The sequence below is a fragment of the Ranitomeya imitator genome, chromosome 1, assembly GCF_032444005.1.
Source record: "Ranitomeya imitator isolate aRanImi1 chromosome 1, aRanImi1.pri, whole genome shotgun sequence".
NCBI lineage: Eukaryota > Metazoa > Chordata > Amphibia > Anura > Dendrobatidae > Ranitomeya > Ranitomeya imitator.
Genome location: NC_091282.1, coordinates 30,068,266 through 30,089,979, shown reverse-complemented (window position 1 = coordinate 30,089,979; position 21,714 = coordinate 30,068,266). Strand labels below are relative to the sequence as shown.

Here is a 21,714-nt window from a genome sequence, read left to right as displayed (position 1 = left end):
TGCAGAATTAACGGTTGAGGTCTAGCGACCATTCCTAATGGTGGACACAGAGTAAGCCAATCCTCGCACCACAGTCACCAGTTTGGCAAATGTAATGGTGGCCATGTCCTTAGTTTTGTTTATGTGCTCCCTGAAAGAAAAAGGATTTCCCCACATTGAATCTGTCTTAGGCTATTTTGGTTCTTTGGGTGGACTAAGGAAGAACCCGCACCAAAGGCGGCACGCTGGTGCACACGGCACACGCTAGCATAGAACTTTCAAAAACTTGACAACAGAGGAAAATCCAAGGACTTAAAACATATCCTCAATCAGATTTTTGGGTTTTCATATACAGTGACATCAAGTCAATTACAAGTTAGCATGTTTTTTTGTTTTAGTTGAATTATTGTTTTTTTTTTTTTTTTAGAAATATAAATACAAAAAAACAACAAAAAAAAAATTTTTTTTCCCATTTTTGGATTTCACGGTTTAGCTGGATTGGAATCATGTAAGGTAAATGCCCCAGTCTGTAAATTTCTACCAACAATAATCCAGAAACCAGTATTTATTCTATGGAACAAATATGCTGAATATTTTTATTTTGCATCTTTACTCTTTTAAGGTCTTTTTGTTCTATGTTTGGAATTTTTCTACTAAAGACCTGAAACATGTTCTGGAAGTCTTAATTTTCAGCTGCACATACTAATATATATATATATTGGAATCAAGCAAGTCATACAGAAATGTAGAACATTCTACGTAGAAACAAAAAAAAATGCACAACAAAAGACATAAAAGTAAAGTGAAAAAGAAAAGACAAACTGAAATTTTACAGAAAAACAAGAAAAAGCCACTTTTTATGAAGCTTTTATATCCTTAGCTGAAATTTATATCTGTTATAATACTTTGTAATCAATCTTACCTGGTGTTTTTCCTCTTCTGAACCGTTCTATGTCTACGTTGGGAGGTCTCGCTGGCTTTTGAGGAGGAGGACCCAGTTGGGACTGTGTCGGCAAGGGTTTACGTTTCGGTTCCGATGAATTTTTTTGCTCTTTTGCATTCTCCGATGATGATGTTGATGGAATTCTTGGGTATTTTGATGTGAATGGTAGAGATGGTCCTCCTTCCTGGTTCGCTTTGGCCTGATAATCTTTTATTAGTGTAGTTGGCTTTGTCTTGTCTTTTGGCTCGTCATTGCTTTGATTTATAAATGGGCTCTGCACTGGTTTAATCCCCGTTGACCTTAATGTGACTCCAGGAAAGATTTGAGGAGTAAGACCCTGTTCTGGTTCTTCTGCCGTTGTTTGCTTTTTTCTTTCTAAGGAATTTGAGAATGTCTTTGAGGCTAAACCATGTTTGTTGGAGTTAAATTCACTGGGTGATCCTACAGGGTTCAAGGGAGGCTTTGCCCCAAATGGAGGCTTCTTCTGTACGTAGGATTTAGACTCAATCTCTGATGCTTTAACAGTGGATGGCCTGGGGAACACTGGTTTTTGGAGATCGTCTTTTGGGTCAGCTGGAACTGGTGGCTTTACCCCAATCCTGTTTTCTTGAGGAGAGTTTGTGGTTTGAAATGGCTTGTTTCCGAGGGGCTTTGGAAATGGCACCTTCGGTTCATCCTTTGGTTGATCAAAAGTCTTAAATCCTGATGGTTTTGGAAATGTAGGTTTTGTGTCCGAGTCTTGACTGGCTCCATGAATGGATCCTACACTTCTGTTAAAACCTGCCGGTCTTAGGATAGGGGGCTTTGCTTCATCAGATGCAGATTTGGGAATCTGTAGAGGTTTTGGAGAGTTGGGTTTCTTGGGGAAGGTTGCTGGGGCAGAGTTGTTACCTTTGGCAAATTCTGCTCTTCTTGCTTGGAAAGAACTTAATGACGAATGCCCCGGGGACTTCTCGGCTCCATCCACGGGAGCAGGTGCCGCATTAAACATGTCTGCGAGATACTTCACATTTGGGGGGTTTTCCTGCAAGCATAAAAGGAAAGACGAAGTGAAGTGAGATGTTGCTACACTGCTCTCGCACAGTCACAGCTATTTCAAAGGCTTCCTGACTTGAGGCTTGCAACAGAGCTCATTGGTAGAGTTTCTAAACGAAGCATCTTCCTGTACAGCCAAGTAAAAGCTCATCCCCTACAGGTTTCTTTTACTTATTGTGCTATTGTCAAGTGTTCTTGTCTTTTGTTATGTCGGTGTAATACTGAATATTATCATTGTTACTCTCCAAAGATAAATCACTCTGAGTTTACTATATTTGCAACATTACGTTACAGTTGTGTAGTGAAAAAAGGTAAAGGGTCCACTTTCGAAGAAGATATTCCCACCGATGACTCACGCACTTCAAGGTGCAACACAAGAAAAACAGAAATTCAGCTTTTCAGCAAAATTCAGGACTTTTTACACATCATTGGAGTTTCTAACTGCTGTTCTGTAGACTTTTGCACAGATGGAGCATTTCTTATGTGAAACCCTATTGATGGCCACTGTGGTTGGCGCCTCTTTGGGGCATCGTATTATGGCAAGTATTGGCTCATGTTAAGAGAAACTATCAAGTTCATGTTCAGAAAGTGACAAAACTCCAAGTGATCTCTCTTGTTCCCTGTTTCTGCCTGATGAATTTCGAGAAAGAGGAAATGAAGTGTTACGTGGAGTCACAGTGTAAACCTGAACGGCAGCCATGGTGATTGAAGCCACTTCCTGACGAGTACTCGGAGCTGGCGCCCTTACATGCAGCTGGCTTCAGGTTTACACCTTTTGTGCATATGACATCAGTCGTGTGTTATCATGCAACATTGTACTTTCTTCCTATAGTTTTACATTGCCAAACTGCTTCTCATATTGCAGCCTCCTAGATCCACGTAAGTGCGACACGGATGAAGATCAAGGTCTAAGAACTAACTTTAAAAGTTTTGCAAAAACTTTTTTCACCATTCTCCCTTTTACCTCCTCTGTCATCAAACCAGGACTCCACGTCTGGTGCAATTACATCGGGCTATCTCTATATCTTCCCCAGTAGTTAGAGCAGTCCACCTTGGCTCCCAATATAGTAGACCTTTCCTAGAGGGTATGACAAGAGGAGGAGTACTTGGCCCTTGGTCCCCCTGTGGACAAGTAGTCCTACAACTGCTTTGTGTAGTGAGCTCCTATGTAACGCTCGTGCCGAGACTGGTTGGCGCGGGCGCCTGGGGGTGTGGCCCCACTGGACCACAGACCGAACTTCCCTGGAAGGGGCGTAACTAAGTAGCTTCCTAGGTGTTCGCTGGAGCCTCTGATGGTGAGGTCAGACTTGTGCAATAGGAAGCTACCAGGTACCACTCCAGGGTGGAGTCGGACTGTGGATGCTGATCCCACCGGGGACAAGACACAGGCAGGTAGGCACGGCTGTGACACTGGCTGACAGACGGGTATGGCAGAGGCCCTGACGGGCGGACTGGCTTGACGGATAAACAGGCAGGCAGACGGGCACGGCTGGCACTGGCAGACAGGACTGATACTCTGGTAGGAACTGGGATTCAGATGGATGTATGGAAACAGGTAAGAACTTGTTCAGACTGGAGAATATGAAGAAACAGGTAGAGACCAGTATGGCAAGTAGCAGAATAAAGATAGAGCAAGAGTGGAAGCAAAGCTGAATCACAGGAGGCGGAGTAAGAGTAGGAGGTGGAGCTTAAAGCTAAGAGAAGAGAAGGAGAAGGCAGAGCTATGAGCAGAGAAGGAGAAGGCAGAGCTATGAGCAGAGAAGGAGAAGGCAGAGCTATGAGCAGAGAAGGAGAAGGCAGAGCCAAGGAAGGAGCTGCAGGAGGCAGAGCCAAGAGCGGAGACGCTAGAGGCGGAGCCAAGAGCGGAGATGCTGGAGGCGGAGCCAAGAGCGGAGACGCTGGAGGCGGAGCCAAGAGCGGAGACGCTGGAGGTGGAGCCAAGAGCGGAGATGCTGGAGGCGGACCCAAGAGCGGAGACGCTGGAGGCGGAGACAAGAGCTGAGACGCTGGAGGTGGAGCCAAGAGCGGAGATGCTGGAGGCGGAGCCAAGAGCGGAGACGCTGGAGGCGGAGACAAGAGCGGAGTCACAGGAAGTAACGCCAAGAGCAAAAGACATAGAACCGCAAAGAGCGGAGCCAGGTAGAACCGCAAGGAGCGGGGCACAGAGCGAGAGCTGAGCAGAGCCGCAGAGCAAAGCCACAGAGTGCAGAGCAAGATCTGAGTGCAGAGCTGAGAGCAAAGCCACAGAGTGTAAAGCAAGGTCAGAGTGCAGAGCAAAGTTACTGAGAGCAGAGCTGAGAGAAAAGCTGAGAGACACAGAACCACAGGTTGTGGTAGAACTGAGCAGAGAGATGCAGAGCCACAGACAGTGGCGAACAGAGCAGAAAGATAAGGCAGAGGTACACACAGCAGAGTGGGAAATGACAAATGACAAAGGAGGAGCAGGGACGGACATAGACCAGAGTTCAGACAGGAACGGACACGGATACACAAACAGAACACAGATGAAGGCCTGCAGTATTGCAGCCCTCTGAGACAGGAACCAGACACGACCTGGCAGCTCAGTAGCAAATGCTAACTGAGGGGAATAGTTTGCTCAGGCGTCCTCCAATGGGTGAGGACGCCTTAAGTATCAGAGGCCTCAAGGCTATTGGCCAGGAACACCCAAGGGAGGTGCACACAGTCTCAATAAGAATCCGGAGTGGCTGGCGCCACCCCCCTATGCACACAGCCAGGAAGTGTACACAGAGCAGGCCGCCATGAAGCACATGGCATGGAACCAGCAGCAGACAGATCTCACAGCATGGCACTGGTTGAGTGAGTTGATGTAACAGGTAGGTGGGGAATGGAAGGCCGGCAGGGTTGTTACATCCCATCTCAACATCATGTAAAAGGCCGAGGTTCTATTTGGTGCTGCCCATCGAGATAAAGCTGATCAGACGTCTTTGTCTTGTTAATAAAAATAATTGTATATATCAGTCATAAAAACAAGGCAAAAATGTAACATAAAAAGATAAAATACATTAAGATACGCTAAACCAAAGGGCTTTTGGCTCTCTACAAGAATTAAAGAGCAACCATAGCTGAGATAGGAGATGACTGTTGGTGCTTTTAAAGTTCTGTGGCCTCTAGCTCCTCCCCTCTATGTATGTGTCACCTCTAGCTCCTCCTCCCTCCATGGAATTTTAAAAGCACCAACTGCCATCTCCTGTTTCAGTAATGGGAAAATCTGTCTTCATTGAATACAGATTTTACCCCTGAACTGAGAGTCAAGGATCAATGTAAGAGGCGAAAGAAGCAGATTTATCGTATAACATATATTACAAAGTTACATATTTTCACATGATCTTTTGATTTCTGAAGTAAAAACTATGGTTACTCACACAGGTGTCATAGTAATGGTGCAGTAATCCAGTGCTGAGACATCCGTGTATATTAAGCCTAATGAAGGCTTTTGTATGATGTAAAAAATTAGTTCATTTTTGTCACTCTTTAATGTGTTTTATCTGTTTATATTGCATTTTTTGTTTTTTATATGACTTATAGATAAAGTTTTTTTATTGATAAAACAAAGATGTCGGGTCACTGTTATATCAGTTGGCAACACGGAAAAAAACCTTGGCTGTAGCAAACAAACTCTAGTGCCTGTATCCCAGAGCCAAAACCACCAATCACTTGTGTCCTATCCCAGATTTGTATCCACCAAGCTCTTGTATCCTATTCCTGATCCATAACCACCAAGCTCTATTGCCCGATCCCAGATCCGTAGCAAACAAGCTCTAGTGCCTGTTTCCTAGAGCCGAACCACCAATCACTTGTGTCCTATCCCAGATCCGTAACCATGAAGCTCTAGTGCTCTATCCCAGATCTGTAACCACCAAGCTCTAGTGCTCTATCCCAGATCTGTAACCACCAAGCTGTAGTGCTATATCCCAGATCTGTAACCATCAAGCTCTAGTGCTCTATCCCAGATCCATAACTTTCAAGCTCTAGTGCTCTATCCCAGATCTGTAACCACCAAGCTCTAGTGCTTTATTCCAGATCCATAACCATCAAGCTGTAGTGCTCTAGCCTAGATCTGTAACCACCAAGTTCTAGTGCTCTATCCCATATTCGGAACTGTCAAGCTCTAGTGCTCTATCCCAGATCTGTAACCACCAAGGTCTAGTGCTCTATCCCAGATCTGTAACTGTCAAGCTCTAGTGCTCTATCCCAGATCTGTAACCCCCAAGCTCTAGTAATTTATCCCAGATCCGTAACAATCAAGCTCTAGTGCTCTATCCCAGATCTGTAACCACTAAGCTCTAGTGCTTTATCCCAGATCCATAACCACCAAGCTCTAGTGCTCTATCCTAGATCTGTAACCACCAAGCTCTAGTGCTCTATCCCATATCCATAACTGTCAAGTTCTAGTGCTCTATCCCAGATCTGTAACAATCAAGCTCTAGTGCTTCATCCCAGATCCGCAACCATCAAGCTCTAGTGAAATAGGTCTGTATTTCCGCCCCATACCAGTACAAGCTTACAAAAATAAAGTAGGAAAAGAGCTAAACATCTTTCTCACTGCAATACCACCTGTTACTAGCTCTAATCTGTGGGTAAGCCTAGCAGTAAGTGCTCAGTTTCCTCACACTGCCTCCGCAGGGGAAATGAAGTATGACACAACATCTATTCATATCAATGGGTGTAATGCAGGACAGCTCACTGATGGATCGGTGTATGTTATTTTAGGAGATTTGCTATTTGCATGGACAGTCAAGGGTTTGTTGGGGAAGTGTACGCAACGTTATTACTTATGCCCCTGGCTTTCTTGTTAGCACAGCCATGTCTTGCATAATAGAGGAAGAGCTCTTGTTTTGTGCTTCCTTTTTTCCCCCTTCTGTCATCTTGTGCACTTTTTGCTTTTTCACTCTTAATTATTTTTCGGGTTTTTTTTACCTTTATTGATATAATTGCTTCCAATTTCCAGGGGCGTCCTTACCGGATAAAATACTCCCATAAAGTGAAGGTTAAAATGAAAAAAAAATCCAATTTTACTTTCCTGAATTTCCCCAGACTCTTCTCCTTTCAGAGAGGAACTTCTTTTGCATATTTTTCTCAAGGAGCATCGGCAGAAATTTTTTTTGTTGAAACGTTTGTTTCCAAAAAAAGTTTTGCTTGAACTTCTTAGAGAGATCATGTGCTCAGCAAAATATACAGCTCTGGCAAAAATTAAGAGATCACTGCAAAATGTTCAATTTGTCTGATTTTTCTCTTTAAAGGTATATTTTTTGAGTAAAATATAAATTGTTCTTTTATTCTATAAACTTCTGACAGCATGTCTCCAAAGTTCAAAGCAATAAATTTTGTATTTTTTTTTTCTGACAAATAATGCAAAGAAAACAAGTTCATAATCATTTAGAAACAACAATACTAATGTTTTAACTCAGGAAGAGTTCAGAAATCAATATTTTGTGGAATAACCATGATTTTTAATCACAGCTTTCCTGCGTCTTGGCAGCTTTCCACCAGTCTTTCACACGGCTCCTGGTACAATAATGTCAGCAGTTCTTCTTTGTTTGATGGCTTGTGACAATCCATCATCCTCTTGATTACATTCCAGAGGTTTTCAGTGGGGTTCAGGTCTGGAGATTGGGCTGCCCATGACAGGGGTTTGTTGTGGTGGCCTCTTAATTTTTGCCAGAGCTGTGTATATATATATATATATATATATATATATATATATATATATATATATATATATATATATATATATATAGGAAAAAAAGAGGCTTGCTCCTTTAAAAGTTCATGGGGGGTTTATTGCTTCATAAACCCCAGAAGCAAAACAGAAACTAAACAGCCTTTAGATCAGGCAAACTCAACACAAAATGTCCATAGCAGGGCTCTGCTCCGCCAGGCCCGTGGACACAGAGGCTGTGTTAGTGTCCAGTTCTCAGGCTCGGTCTGGAGCCAAAAACACAGGAGGCCTTCTCCCTCCCCAACACACAGACCATGTGCCAAACAACAGCCTCCATTATATAAGCTGTAAGCACACCCAGAGGTGAGGTATGTGGGTAGCCAGACCTGCCCATCTCTCATAGCTACCCACAACACAGTCCCAGGGGAACCAAACGAACCTCTTAGTGTTTACGTGTACTAGAGAAAATACTCCGGGTTACGTCACTGAGAGCAGCCATCTCTGTGACACATACCTCCCATGAACTACATGGACTTTAGCCTCCTTGCAATATATATATTCCATGTGTTGGAATCGAAGGTGTATATACCATATGCTCACTGTGAGTTCCCAATAACTGGCCTATTAGTGGAAGCACTCGTTACTCAATTGTCCTGACGATTTCAGGCAGCGGGAGTTGTGTCTCCCTGACAAACTGATGGCAGCGGCGGGTTCTGGGCAACTGTCCCCCAGACTGCTGCGGATCCAAACCGTCAATCATCAGAAGCACACAGCTTCACTGCCTGCTGGCTTCCTGTTTACAAGGGGCTAGTGCACTCCTAATGGTTGAAAGTTTTAGCTGGCACCATGGCAAATCTGCCTCTGCTTGAAAAATTGGAGAGTGCACAGTTCGGACCAGTGGCATAATCATGCTGCAGCTATGAACTGTCATTCATCAAGAGCACACCGCTTCAATGCCTCCTGGCTTCCTGCTTACCAGGGGGGCTAGTGCGCTCCTGATAATTGACAGTTTCAGCTGGCACCATTGCTGAGCTGTTGACCCATAAAGAAGCAGCTTTGCCTCTGTAGCACTGTAGCACCACAAGGGAACTGGAGCCAGTCGGATCAAGCGATTCATCCACTTTCAGAGTAGCGCATATGTGTAGATGAAGAATAGTTCTGATGCATGGGGTAAGAAGAGGGTTTGAAGAAAACTGTCAAGGAAACTGAAGCTGACTACACCTGTGGTATCAAACTAAAGTGTCAGAACCCACAGCTCGTCTTTCCTTAGCACCGATGGCCTAATACATCAAACAACCAATTCTGGCACCAAAAGAAAAGAGACTCCAGTAAGCAAAAGAGCAAAAAGTGCATCACTGAGGAGTGGAGAAAGAGATGGATTCAGCAGAAAATGATCTGGATTTATGCTGCACCATGATTCTATAATCAGGGCAATCACCGTGAATGGATGACCTCTTCCTGAGGTGGAGTATTGGTGAAGGAATGTACTCATGGTATGGCAATAGTCTGCTGCGGATCGGATCTACTAGATGGTCATAACCAACAAAGTGGCCATTCAGTGTTTTAGCACGCAATATCTGACCTGGATCAGAAAAGTATCACCTGTATGTGTGCAGCATGACTATCTTTGGGTGAGAAACGTGTGGGTAGATGCTGTATCAATCGCATAACATATCATTTATTGCTACCATTTCGGTGCACACAGGAAGTGGTGCAGAGATAATCAGACGCCATGATCTTCAGGATGACTACATCGCGAATCCTACAGGTGAAAGAACTGAGTCAGAACAGAACCATGATGCCTAACAGCGACACAACTTCCAAGTGTTGGCGGCTCTACCTGCAGAAAACCTCTGTGGTCACAAAGCAGTGAGATGCACTCCGAGCAGAAGACAACGTGCTGCAGCCTCAGGTACCTCCGGCATAACTTCTTTTAGGCGGAGGTACTGCTATGGCAATCTGTTTCTGATTGAGAGACTTGGAGTGTCTGCAGCGTTGTGTCAGCAGAAGAGATGAGCAGATCCAATCTGTAAAGTTCGGGGTTCGTATCATCCAGTGGCGACCTCCCAACATGGACTTCTCCCGGAATTCTGTTTTAATGTTCAGAGTTCCGAGGTAAGTACATGGAGGAGATAGAGATATTTCTCCAGCTCCAAAGTTCGGGTCCCCAAACATTTCAAAGCGGTTCTGGTTCATGTTCAAGTTCAGGTAAAGTTCTGATACCTGAATCTAACTTTGGTCAAAAAATTCGTCCAGGTACCAGAACCTCATGCCTTGTGAGGAGGACTCAGAAGTCGGTCATGACTTGATGTAGCCGGTCTGGTCGGAGACAACAGCCTTGGGGTCCCTCCGATCAGATAAAAACCATCCAGGTAGATGGCCAACATACAATGTCCTCAGTCTACAAGTTCCCAATCTGGGATCGGTAGTTCCCCTGGCCCGTACCAGGAGATACCCACCTTCTCCAATCTTTTGGTTGGTCCACAGATTTCGTATCTCCAGCCGGTATAGTGCGCAGTTGTAAGGGGATTGACAAATGTTGCGGCTTTACCTTTCCTCTTTAATATATCCCGGTATTGTATGTTCTAGTGTAATATAAGTTAGTGTATATTTGCTGTAATATTGTGGTACTGCTACATGATTAAATGTATTACCGCTTATAAATAATGGTACTACTACACTAATACGTGTATTACCATTCCCTGTAAAATGTATATATAGTCTAATATGTTCTTATACACTGTAATTCATATATATTTGCACTCATAATAGGGAAAGTGTAGTGTTCTTGTTTGGCTACTAGATGGGGGGCATTATAGTGTACAGAGCTCTCATCTAGTGCCTAGGACAGTAAATAGTTAACTATAGGAGGGGCTGCTGTGTAGTAAGCTAGGAACGTGTCCTTTAGAGGGGGAGAAGGGCCTAGGTGCCCGAATAGTCCACATGGGCTCTAGGCCCAGGACGTCACAGCAGTCACGTAGTCATTCAAGAAGAAGGGAAGCTTAGCCATTCGGACTCCATAGGACAGAAGTATGGTGTCAAGCAGCAGGATTGCAGCAGTTGATAGCAGGAGAAAGCGGTTCCGAAGAGTACAGGCCGCAGATTGTTCAACATGTGGCAGATTATTGCATGGGCAATAGCTCCCAGATCAATAGATGCCATACCACACCCACACAAATATTAATATAAACTAGAGATTTGGGTGATTATCCCATAAGTAATTTAAAGAATAACCGTCGTTTTTTTTTTTTCCATAAATCAATATTACACATGAAAATAAGAATCTTTGAACTAGACCATATGAGAGGAATCTGCTTCTTTCTCCTCCTGGACTGATCTTTTCTTCTCAAAATACTCAATTCAGTAGTAAAATGTGTTATCAATGGCTACAGACTTTCCCATTACCAAGACAGGAGGTGACAGTTGCTATTCATAGTTCTACGGAATCATTGTTGCCTCTAGCTCCTCCCTCTATGTCTATGTCACCTCTAGCTCCTCCCTCTATGTCTGTGTCACCTCTAGCTCCTCCCTCTGTCTGTGTCACCTCTAGCTCCTCCCTCTATGTCTGTGTCACCTCTAGCTCCTCCCTCTATGTCTATGTCACCTCTAGCTCCTCCCCTCTATGTCTGTTTTGTCTCTAGCTCCTCCCCTCTATGCCTGTGTCACTTCTAGCTCCTCCCCCCTATGTCTGTGTCGCCTCTAGCTCCTCCCCTCTGTCTGTGTTGTCTCTAGCTCCTCCCCTCTATGTCTGTGTCACATCTAGCTCCTCCCCTCTATGTCTGTGTCTCCTCTAGCTCCTCCCCTCTATATCTGTGTCACCTCTAGCTCATACCCTCTATGTCTGTGTTGTCTCTAGCTCCTCCCCTCTATGTCTGTGTCTCCTCTAGCTCCTCCCTCTGTCTGTATTGTCTCTAGTTCCTCCCCTCTATGTCTGTGTCACCTCTAGTTCCTCCCCTCTATGTCTGGGTTGTCTTTAGCTCTTCCCCTCTATGTCTGTCACCTCTAGCTCCTCCCCTCTATGTCTGTGTCTCCTCTAGCTCCTCCCCTCTGTCTGTGTTGTCTCTAGTTTCTCCCCCCAATTTGTCTGTGTCACCTCTAGTTCCTTCCTCTATGTCCGTGATGTCTTTAGCTCCTCCCCTCTACATCTGTGTCACCTCTAGCTCCTCCCCTCTATGTCTGTGTTGTCTCTAGATCCTCCATTCTGTGTCTGTGTCGCCTCTAGCTCCTCCCCTCTGTGTCACCTCTAGCTCCTCCCCTTTATGGCTGTGTCACCTCTAGCTCCTCCCTCTATGTATGTGTCTTCTCTAGCTCCTCCCCTCTATATATGTGTCACCTCTAGCTCCTCCTCTCTATGTCTGTGTCACCTCTAGCTCCTCCCCTCTATGTCTGTGTCACCTCTAGCTCCTCCCTCTATGTATGTGTCTTCTCTAGCTCCTCCCTCTATGTCTGTGTCACCTCTAGCTCCTCCCTCTATGTATGTGTCTTCTCTAGCTCCGCCCCTCTATGTCTGTGTCACCTCTAGCTCTTCCCTCTATGTATGTGTCTTCTCTAGCTCCGCCCCCCCTATGTCTGTGTCACCTCTAGCTCCTCCCTCTATGTTTGTGTCTTCTTTAGCTCCTCCTTCCTCCATAGAACTTTACGAGCACAAACGGTCATCTCCTATCTCAGTGATGGGAAAATTTGTCTTCACTGAATAAAAATGTTACAGATTTTACATCTGATCAGTCCAAGAGGAGAAAGCAGCTGATTTATCTGACAAGATGTTTTAGAAAGTTTCTCATTTTTGCATGTACTATTTCTCTATGAATGCAAAAATTAAAGTGGCGGTTACTCTATAACCCCTTTGCGCTTGTTGCAGTACTAGTACATGAGGCTTACTCCGCGCCAGAAGATTGCTGAAGAAGATGCGAGAGGCCGCGCGGAGCACCGTACAACAAACTGTGATGGCGGGACAGGTAAGCAGCGAGGTGGTTCTTTCTCTCACCCCATGTTCATTATGCTCTAGGGTCTGCAGAGACCCCACAGCACAATAAACAACATTCAATTCACATTGAAAAACTTCCCTGAAAATGTTGACTCTCGTCAGACTCGCTCGTCTTCCTAATTTCTATATAAAAACGACTCGCCGTTCAGCATTTTAACGTCTTTTTATGCTTGAAAGATAAGCCATACTTTACAACAGAAGTCAGTAGGGAAGAAAAGAAAGACAAACGCTGATAAAAAAAAAAATATAATAAGAAAAAATGATTAAGAAAATATCTACTAAATGAATCAGGAAATGGCAGAAAAAAATGTTTCAGAACAAATAAAAAAAAAAAACAGCAAAAATGCCGATGCTTCCTTTCTGCTTGAAAATCTAAAAAAAAGTCGTGTGAACGTTCCATAAAAGTTTCTTGTATCCATTTCTGTGATTTATTACCTCCCATAAACATGTCATGAAAAAGTCATATATTGTCATTTAGCTTCCAGATAAGTGGGGTCATACAGCATCCAGATAAAGAGTGGCCACTTCAACGTAAGGACCCCACCAAACGAAACCCTAAATGTCCGGAGGGGCGGCCGGTCCAGACACCCATATAATGAAATAACTCAATGCAATCGCATAAAGAGCAGAACATAGTGATACATAATAAATAATATAACTAATACTCACATGCACAGAGCAAATATTTACGTAGTCAGCGACTAATGCATCTTGTATACGGTTATATGCTTCGGTTACAAAGTGGCAGAATAAACGTTCGTACTCTGTGCCGAAAGTCAACGTCGCCGGCTGCCAAATGACAAACAATCACTTCGTTCTTATAACAACAATGGTTATTGAGGAACTTAAGTTTAAGAGAAGAGGAAAGTGAAATATAATGCTCGATTATAATTACAGTCAAATTAATATTGAGGAATCTGCAAAGTAAAGGAATGTATCATCGGAAAGTGACAGATTGTTCACACAGAAAAATTTAAAAAAGTTTGTTAAAAAGATTCTGAAAGAGAGCATGTCTCAGCAGACATAATACAAAAAAAACTAATTTGTCAGCTTTACTGTATAGACGGGGTTGGGGTCAGCAGAGTCATCTCATAATTATTAGAGGGCAGGGGAGTTACAGACAATACTATTATATTGCTGGACGCCTAGATAAGTCAGGATTGTAACACCCTACACATAGATGAGGCAGCCTAAACTATGATTTTTGATTCAACACAGCCTTCTCGACATGACGATTTTAATTTTTTTTTGCGCTTTCGTCTTCCTCCTCCTATTTCATCAATCATATATGTTTTTTATTTTTCCATCAATATAGCCATATGAGGGCTTATTTTTTTTTATGGGACGAATTGTGCTTTTTAACAACACCGCCCATTTTGTCATGTGATGCACTAGACAAATAGAAAAAAAATCCAAGTAAGGCTACTTTCACACTAGCGTCGAATTCGGCCCGTCGCATTGCATCCGCTGCCCCATTGTGAGGTGCGGGGAGGTGTGGGCGGAGTTCCGGCCGCGCATGCGCGGTCGGAAAAAGCGGTCTGTCGGCAGCAAAAAACGTTACATTCAACGTTTTTTGCCCCCGGCGGTCCACCACAACACGGCGCAACCGTCGCACGACAGTTGCGACGTGTGTCAATACGTCGCAATGCGTCGGTAATGTTACTCTATGGGGCAAAAACACATCCTGCAAACAACTTTGCAGGATGCATTTTTTCCCCTAAACGTCGCGACGTATTGCAAAAAACGCTAGTGTGAAAGTAGCCTAAGGTGAAATTGTGAAAAAAATGTTTTGTGTTTGCAGGAAATAACTTGGCAACATGATTCTCTTTACGGCGATACCAAACATGCATAATTTAAATTAAAAAATAAAATTTTGCTGATATTTTCCATTTTCCAAGATCCGTAACATTTTCATTTTTCAGTCGATAAAGCTGTGTGAGAGCTTGTTTTTCTATGAAAAAAAAAAATGAAATTCAGGCATTTTGATTTGTTTTTCTCACTATTCCGTTTACCAATCAGGTTAATTAATTTTATATTTTGACAGATAGGACTTTTACTGATGTGGAAATCCGGGCAGAGATTTGCAAACGTGACAATTTTCCAGTGGCAATCATTTTCATTAGTAAACTGTTGCAGTGTGTCAGCAAGGCGATATAAAAAAAAAATACAAATTTTCTATTGGTTTAATAAATAGCGTATCTTTAGTGTTGTGAATTCTGTGGCAGAGCTCCCTCCTGTGGTCACAAGTGGTACTTCGGCTGATTCTCTCTGGGAGCTTCCGTTTGTGGAGGAAACTGGTACTGCTGCTTCTGAGTTTCCTCCCTCAGGTGATCTGGTGAGGTCGTTAGGTGCTTCTCTACTTAACCCCACCTAATGCTTTGATTCAGGCTTCCTGTCAATGTTCCAGTGTTGGACTTGTGTTTCTCTGGATCATTCCTGTGGCCTGCTGCTCTGCATAGCTAAGTGCTTCTTTGCTATTTGTTGCTATTTTTTCTGTCCAGCTTGTCTATTTGTTTTGCTGGAAGCTCTGGGACGCAAAGGGTGTCCCTCCGTGCCGTTAGTTCGGTACGGAGGGTCTTTTTGCCCCTTTGCGTGGTTTTCTTTAGGGTTTTGTGTAGACCGCAAAGTTATCTTTCCTATCCTCGTTCTGTCTAGAATATCGGGCCTCACTTTGCTGAATCTATTTCATCTCTACGTTTGTCTTTTCATCTTACTCACAGTCATTATATGTGGGGGCTGCCTTTTCCTTTGGGGTATTTCTCTGAGGCAAGGTAGGCTTATTTTTTCTATCTTCAGGCTAGTTAGTTTCTCAGGCTGTGCCGAGTTGCATAGGGAGCGTTAGGCGCAATCCACGGCTGCCTCTAGTTGTGTTTGGAGAGGATCAGGGATTGCGGTCTGCAGAGTTCCCACGTCTCAGAGCTCGTTCTATTATTTTGGGTTATTGTCAGATCACTGTATGTGCTCTGACCTCCATGTCCATAGTGATACTGAATTGCCTATCATAACACTTTAGCAGTTGTGCAACTGGTGCAATCCGGGCAGAGATAAGCAAACGTCACAATTTGCCAGTAGCAATAATTTATATTAGTCCGTTGTTAAAGTGTGTCAGCAAGGCCATATAAAAAACTACTAATTTTCTGTTGGTTTAAATAGTGTATCTTTATCTAGCAGTTGTGCGACTGGTGCAATCCGGATAGAGATAATCAAGTGTGACAATTTAGCAGTGGCAATAACTTTCATTACTCCGCTGTTGCAGTGTGTCAGCAAGGTGATAAAAAAAAACTAATTTTTTATTGGTTTAATAAATAGAAATGAAATTCAGGCATTTTGATTTGTTTCTTTGTTTCTCACTATGCCGTTTACCAATCAGGTTAATTCATTTTATATTTTGGACTTTTACTGATGTGGAGATACCACACTTGTGTGTATTTTTTAATTTCTTTATTTTTTTTTTAAGGGGTGAAATGGGATTATTTGAATTTTTATATTTTTTTATTTTTTGCATATTTTTAAATACTTTTTTAAAAAAAAATTTCAATACATTTTCTAGTGCCCTTAGGGGACTTGAACCTACGATTGTCTGATCACATGTACTATATAGCGATATTGCAGCACTGCTCTGTAGAGCAAAAATCACAGTCTCCTATGAACGCCAACCACAGTATTTAGGAGGTCGTACTTTGGATGAGACTTGGCCAATCCAAGTCTATAGGTGCACAAAAAAAGTTGGATCCCATATGGATTAAGTATATATAACATATGACTTCTATGGATACATTGCAACTCTTAACATAGGAAACTGTATTTGTTTTTGTAAATCGAATAATTTGCTCGAATAATATGTTCTAGTCATCTCTGGACAGGCAGTGCTCGAATAATATGTTCTAGTCATCTCTGGACAGGCAGTGCTCGAATAATATGTTCTAGTCATCTCTGGACAGGCAGTGCTCGAATAATATGTTCTAGTCATCTCTGGACAGGCAGTGCTCGAATAATATGTTCTAGTCATCTCTGGACAGGCAGTGCTCGAATAATATGTTCTAGTCATCTCTGGACAGGCAGTGTGGGGGGAAGTGTCAGTACCACAGAGGTGACAGTACTATGAGAGGAGAGAGCTGATAGAAGAGTTGTAATGTGACACAGCTAAACTCAGCTCAGCTCAGCAGGTGAGACAAGGAGATCAGAGCTGTATCCTTAAATCTCACACACTGAGAAACCTGATCTAAACACTATGGTGGGGGCATGTTCTTTTTCCACTTTGCTGCTGCTGCCTGCTTGTGTCATCATACAGGGAGAAGTACAAGCCCCCAGTGAAAACTATCTGATGACACCCATTTGGACTTAGCAAAAGTTAACTCGTTTGGTGCCAAATACTTTGCTATTACCTCTGCACTAGAAGGGCAAAATAAATAATAATAATCTACTATATAATTGTCTAAGGGTCACTTCCGTCTGTCTGTCTGCCTGTCTGTCACGGATATTCATTGGTCGCGGCCTCTGTCTGTCATGGTCGTGGCAAAACAGCCATGACCAATCAGCGACGGGCACAGTTCGGCGGTAAAATGGCCGCTCCTTACTCCCCACAGTCAGTGCCCTGATTGACAGAATGCAGCATTAGTGCTTCACAAGGTGGCTCATTTAGTTAAAAACGCCTGGGGGGGTGACAGGTTCCCTTTAAGAGCGGTGGTGAGTTCTCCTTCAATTGAAGTCTTCAAACAGAGGCTGGACAGACATCTGTCTGAGATGGTTTAGTGAATCCTGCATTGATCAGGGGGTTGGACACAATGACACTTAAGGTCCCTTCCAACTCTAAAATTCCATGATGCTATGTTAAATGTATTAAGTTGAAAAAACCTTTTAAAGTGACCATATGATACTCAATCAACACTTGCTCACAGATAAAAGAGTTACTTCTGTTCTGTCCCCACATGAGGCGAGTGGAGGTGTGCTTGACTATTAAGGGTTGTGAGAGATTTCATACCTTCAGTATTTCCTCGCTATAGGGAAGACAGGACCGATGCTGCTCATCATCCGAAGAGATGATGCACACCAGGGATTGTGCAATCCAGACTTGTTTATTTGGAAATCTGGACAGACAGCGTATAACTGGTAATACAGTACTTTCTCCAGAAATGCAGGGTAGACAGGGTACAGTAAGATGTAGCACCAAGTATGACTGCAAGTGTGAGCAGCAAGAGGTCGAAAGACTGATGCCTTCCTAAGCCTGGTTCAAGTGTGTCCTCTCACAACAGCAAGTAAACTGAAAATGAAATGGCTGCCAGAGGAAGAGACGACTTGACCCCTGAACCGGAAGTGAAAGACATGCCCACAAGAATAAATGAATAACAAGCTGCCATACGGAAAAAGGCCATTGGGTGGCAGCAGAGTAAAATATAACAACATACATGGAACAGCACAACTTCTGCAGCTTCTCTCTCTTCCTTGTGTAATGAAAGACTGTGCAGACAGGTTGCAGAAACATCATCATTCATTTGTGCACAAAAGATTTTTAGATAATCATCTAAAAGTATCAAAATCAGAGGGATTTGGAGACCATGCAATTCTCACAGGTACTGCAGCTTCTCTCTCACTCCTGTATAATGAAAGACACTGCAGACTGGCTGCAGAAACATTATCATTAATTATCATCAATATCCAAAAGCCTAAAAATCTGATGGATTTGTGGACCACACAACTCTTAATCTGACCTCTTTTCAGGAAGGAAAGGCTCTCTCTCCCCCTCTCTCTCTCTCCTACATCTGGCTTATATACACACACGTTTTATTTATTTTGCACATATTTTTGAGACCGTATTGTAAGGGGGTTACCTTCTCTGCTCCGAGCCTGGAACCATGTAGCTGTGCAGCAGGTTTCCCTGGGGGCAGACTTAGAGAGCTGTACAGGAAGAAAACTGGGCTGAGAGAGAGAAAAAGTGCGCGCTCCAGTGTGAGAGCAGCATGTGCAGCGGAGAGAGCAGTGGGTGCAGCTTGGAGAGCAGCGTGTAGAACGGTCAGAACAGCACACAGCTGCGCTCCGGGGAGGAGAGAAAGAGCTCCCGGTCAGAGGACGAATACAGGGAGATTGTCCAGAAAGACTGCATCTTGTGAGTATGTCAAAGAGGACTCTGCTGTGACTGGAGAGGTGCGCCCTGATGCCCGTGCAGAGACAGTGACCCGTGCAGAGACAGTGGCCCATGTAGAGACAGTGGCCCCTGGTACCCACAGTATTAGTGCAGAGCCCTTGATTCCTGTTGAGAGACTCAATAATAGACTGAGCATCGTTCTCCTGGGATAGGCTGTACTGTTAAAGCAAAAGACTCAGAGCAGAGGGGACCCCGTTTGCCTAGCATCCCCTCTGTCCACCACAGTAATCCCTTAAACCCCAGGTTGTGGGTTCCTAGAGACTACACAGCCCACGGATAACAGAGGGACGACAAGTGCCGCTGTTTCTCGGTGCCTATGTTAGAGAAGACGACCCTACAAGCAAGTCCTCATCAGACTGATAAGTGTTTTCTCAAGAAATTCTGTTTACTACTGTTACACTGTTTGACTGCCTGAGAACTTATACCACTTTCCATATATTTCCACGGTTATATTATTAGTTTATATCCTATTGTTTTCTCCCTGCGAGGAGAATCTTATCCCTGTTAATAAACTCTCAACAGTTGGTCTGTCTGTTCTGTGGTGACATACTCAACACCTGTACCCTATTACAGTATCATGTATCCAAACTGGATATGCAGAAATCCATGCACCCAATACAGAAACATTCACCGGTTATGATAGTTGCTGTATATATGTGGTGCCTCAGGGTCCTGGTTGTCACAGTAGCATTGCTTTCCTCACGGGGAGAGTGATGTTATGTTTGGAGGCAAGAAGGGATAACTGTCACCAGGTAAACACAAGCATGCAACACATTCACACTCCAGGCCACCAGTGGGAGCTTTTGATCCTATTTACTAGGTGGCTCCCCACATATATATATGGTAGTTTTGGAGGGAAAGATCAGAACAGTTCTTGCCAGGAAACAGACTGGATCAGTCTGAGGCAGAGGAGGGTTTACGGAGCTGTGTAGCCACAGTGCTGCAGCTCCTGGAAAGAGATTTATAGAAAGCCGAATATATTGCAGTGAGTGTGTAGGAGAGCGAAGCCACAAGCAGGCTGCCTTCTTCTGAGGCGCAGAGACCGGTAGCCAGAACACCGGGGTTGTAAGGGCCTCTATGACTTACATTAGAGACCGGCAGGACAGCTGAGCTTCAAGTTACCTGTCCGCCTTAATACCCAGGAGACACGGTGACACTTTTAGAGCCTGGGGCGTGCTAGAGTCCCTGTAAACAGACTCAAGTCACCAGTCATACGGGTTATGTCCTATCCTATACGGGGGACAGAGAGAGAGAGAACATCTGTGAGGACCTTATCTGAACCCATAGGCAGTAAGGGACTACAACACCTCGGGGCTAGAGGAAGGCTTTGATTTCCACCTGGATAAGGGGACTCCTAACTTGCCTCCAAGCCGGCCGGACCCTGCCTGCCCTGTGATCTGGTGCTCTGGACTGTGGCTGCCTGAAGACTTCAGTAAACAAGGTAAAGAGACTGCAAACCTGTGTCCTCGTTCCTTACTGCGCCATTCACCATCTTCCATCTACACACCGGAAACCCTGGGGATATACTTCACCTGTGGGAAGTTATACCATCTAGCTGCCATAACATCACCGCAGAGGACCCCTTAAAGCAGCGTCCGTCCCCACTGACCAATTACCACAGGTGGCGTCACGAACATAAACTTTATTCCCTTTAAAGACCTTACCCTTTTACATGGGCGCCCAGGGCCACGGACTGGGTCCCCACCATGACATCCCCCTGTGAAACACCGGACCCGTTACCGAGTACCCCACGGCCCAGGCGGGGCGACTCATATACTGTTGTGCTCTTATATCATGCTTGGTGCACATAGGAAGCTCACCAACATTTATTACCAGCGCACGCTACAAGCGAGGTATGAATGTTGCCTTACTGGTGCTGTTCATCCAGAGTAGTAAATGCCAGGGCTGCACAGTAAGTAAACACACCTGTGGAATACGCCGCCCCCATGACGACAGTTCACCTGTAGTGATGAGCAAATACATTGAGCACTATTAGCTACTCGCACGAATAGTACGCTATTCAGGCTATTCGTTACTCTGTGAGTAATTAGGTATTTCCTTCAGTATATTCGAGTGACCCACCCAACATGTTTGACGCTTTATTTGCAGCCAATGAACATGCTGGGTTGGCTTGCCAATCACAGTAATGCCAGCGCCATCTTTGGTGTGGCACTACTGTGATTGGCTGGCCTTACAGCATCATAGCTGACATTAAATCCCTGCTGACGCCATCTTGTGCACATTGCAGCCGGAAACAGCGTAGGGAGAGCGTAGTGTGAGCGTAGGGAGAGCATAGTGTGAGCGTAGGGAGAGTGAAAGGAGCGTATAGGGAGATTTATTGATTGCAAAAAGCTCTTTTAAGAGCTACTGAGGGTGATGATAAGTTATTTGTTGGGTGGAGATAGCATAGGGAGAGATTTAATATGAGGAAGCGTGAAAGGCAAGCACCTGGGTGTTCTCATCATTGCAAGTACACGCTGCAGATCTCTGCTATTTTCCATTGTGTTGTATAGTTTAGTATTACAAACAGACTGTAGGATTAGGGGGAAATAGGGAAGGTTTCTTCCACTACCAAAAGATAGAAATCAGCTACTTGTAGAGGGAAATAACATTAGGTAGTAACAACTTATACAAAACCAAATTTTTGGAGCTGCATAATATTCCTGCGTAGCTGTATATATATATAAAAAAAATTACAGCTAAATAATATTCCTCAGTGCCAACATACATTGGGGAAAAAAGTATTTAGTCAGCCACCAATTGTGCAAGTTCTCCCACATAGAAAGATGAGAGAGGCCTGTAATTGACATCATAGGTCGACCACAACTAGGAGAGTCACAATGAGAAAACAAATCCAGAAAATCACCTTGTCTGATCTGGTAAGATTTATTTTGCAAATTATGGTGGAAAATAAGTATTTGGTCATTAACAAAAGTTCATCTCAATATTTT

General features: G+C 43.9%; 1 protein-coding gene across 4 annotated transcripts in view; it reads right to left on the bottom strand.

Moving 5' to 3' along the window:
- Positions 1–21,714, bottom strand: part of FYB1 (FYN binding protein 1) — a 213,317-nt gene that overhangs the window by 122,549 nt on the left and 69,054 nt on the right. For 3 of the 4 annotated variants that reach the window (XM_069745921.1, XM_069745919.1, XM_069745923.1), the window contains one exon: positions 902–1,946. In XM_069745921.1, the coding sequence (XP_069602022.1) occupies positions 902–1,946 (1,045 nt within the window). Of the gene's footprint in view, positions 1–901; positions 1,947–13,290; positions 13,403–21,714 lie in introns of those variants that run through there. The other variant, XM_069745922.1, reaches the window with a different exon arrangement.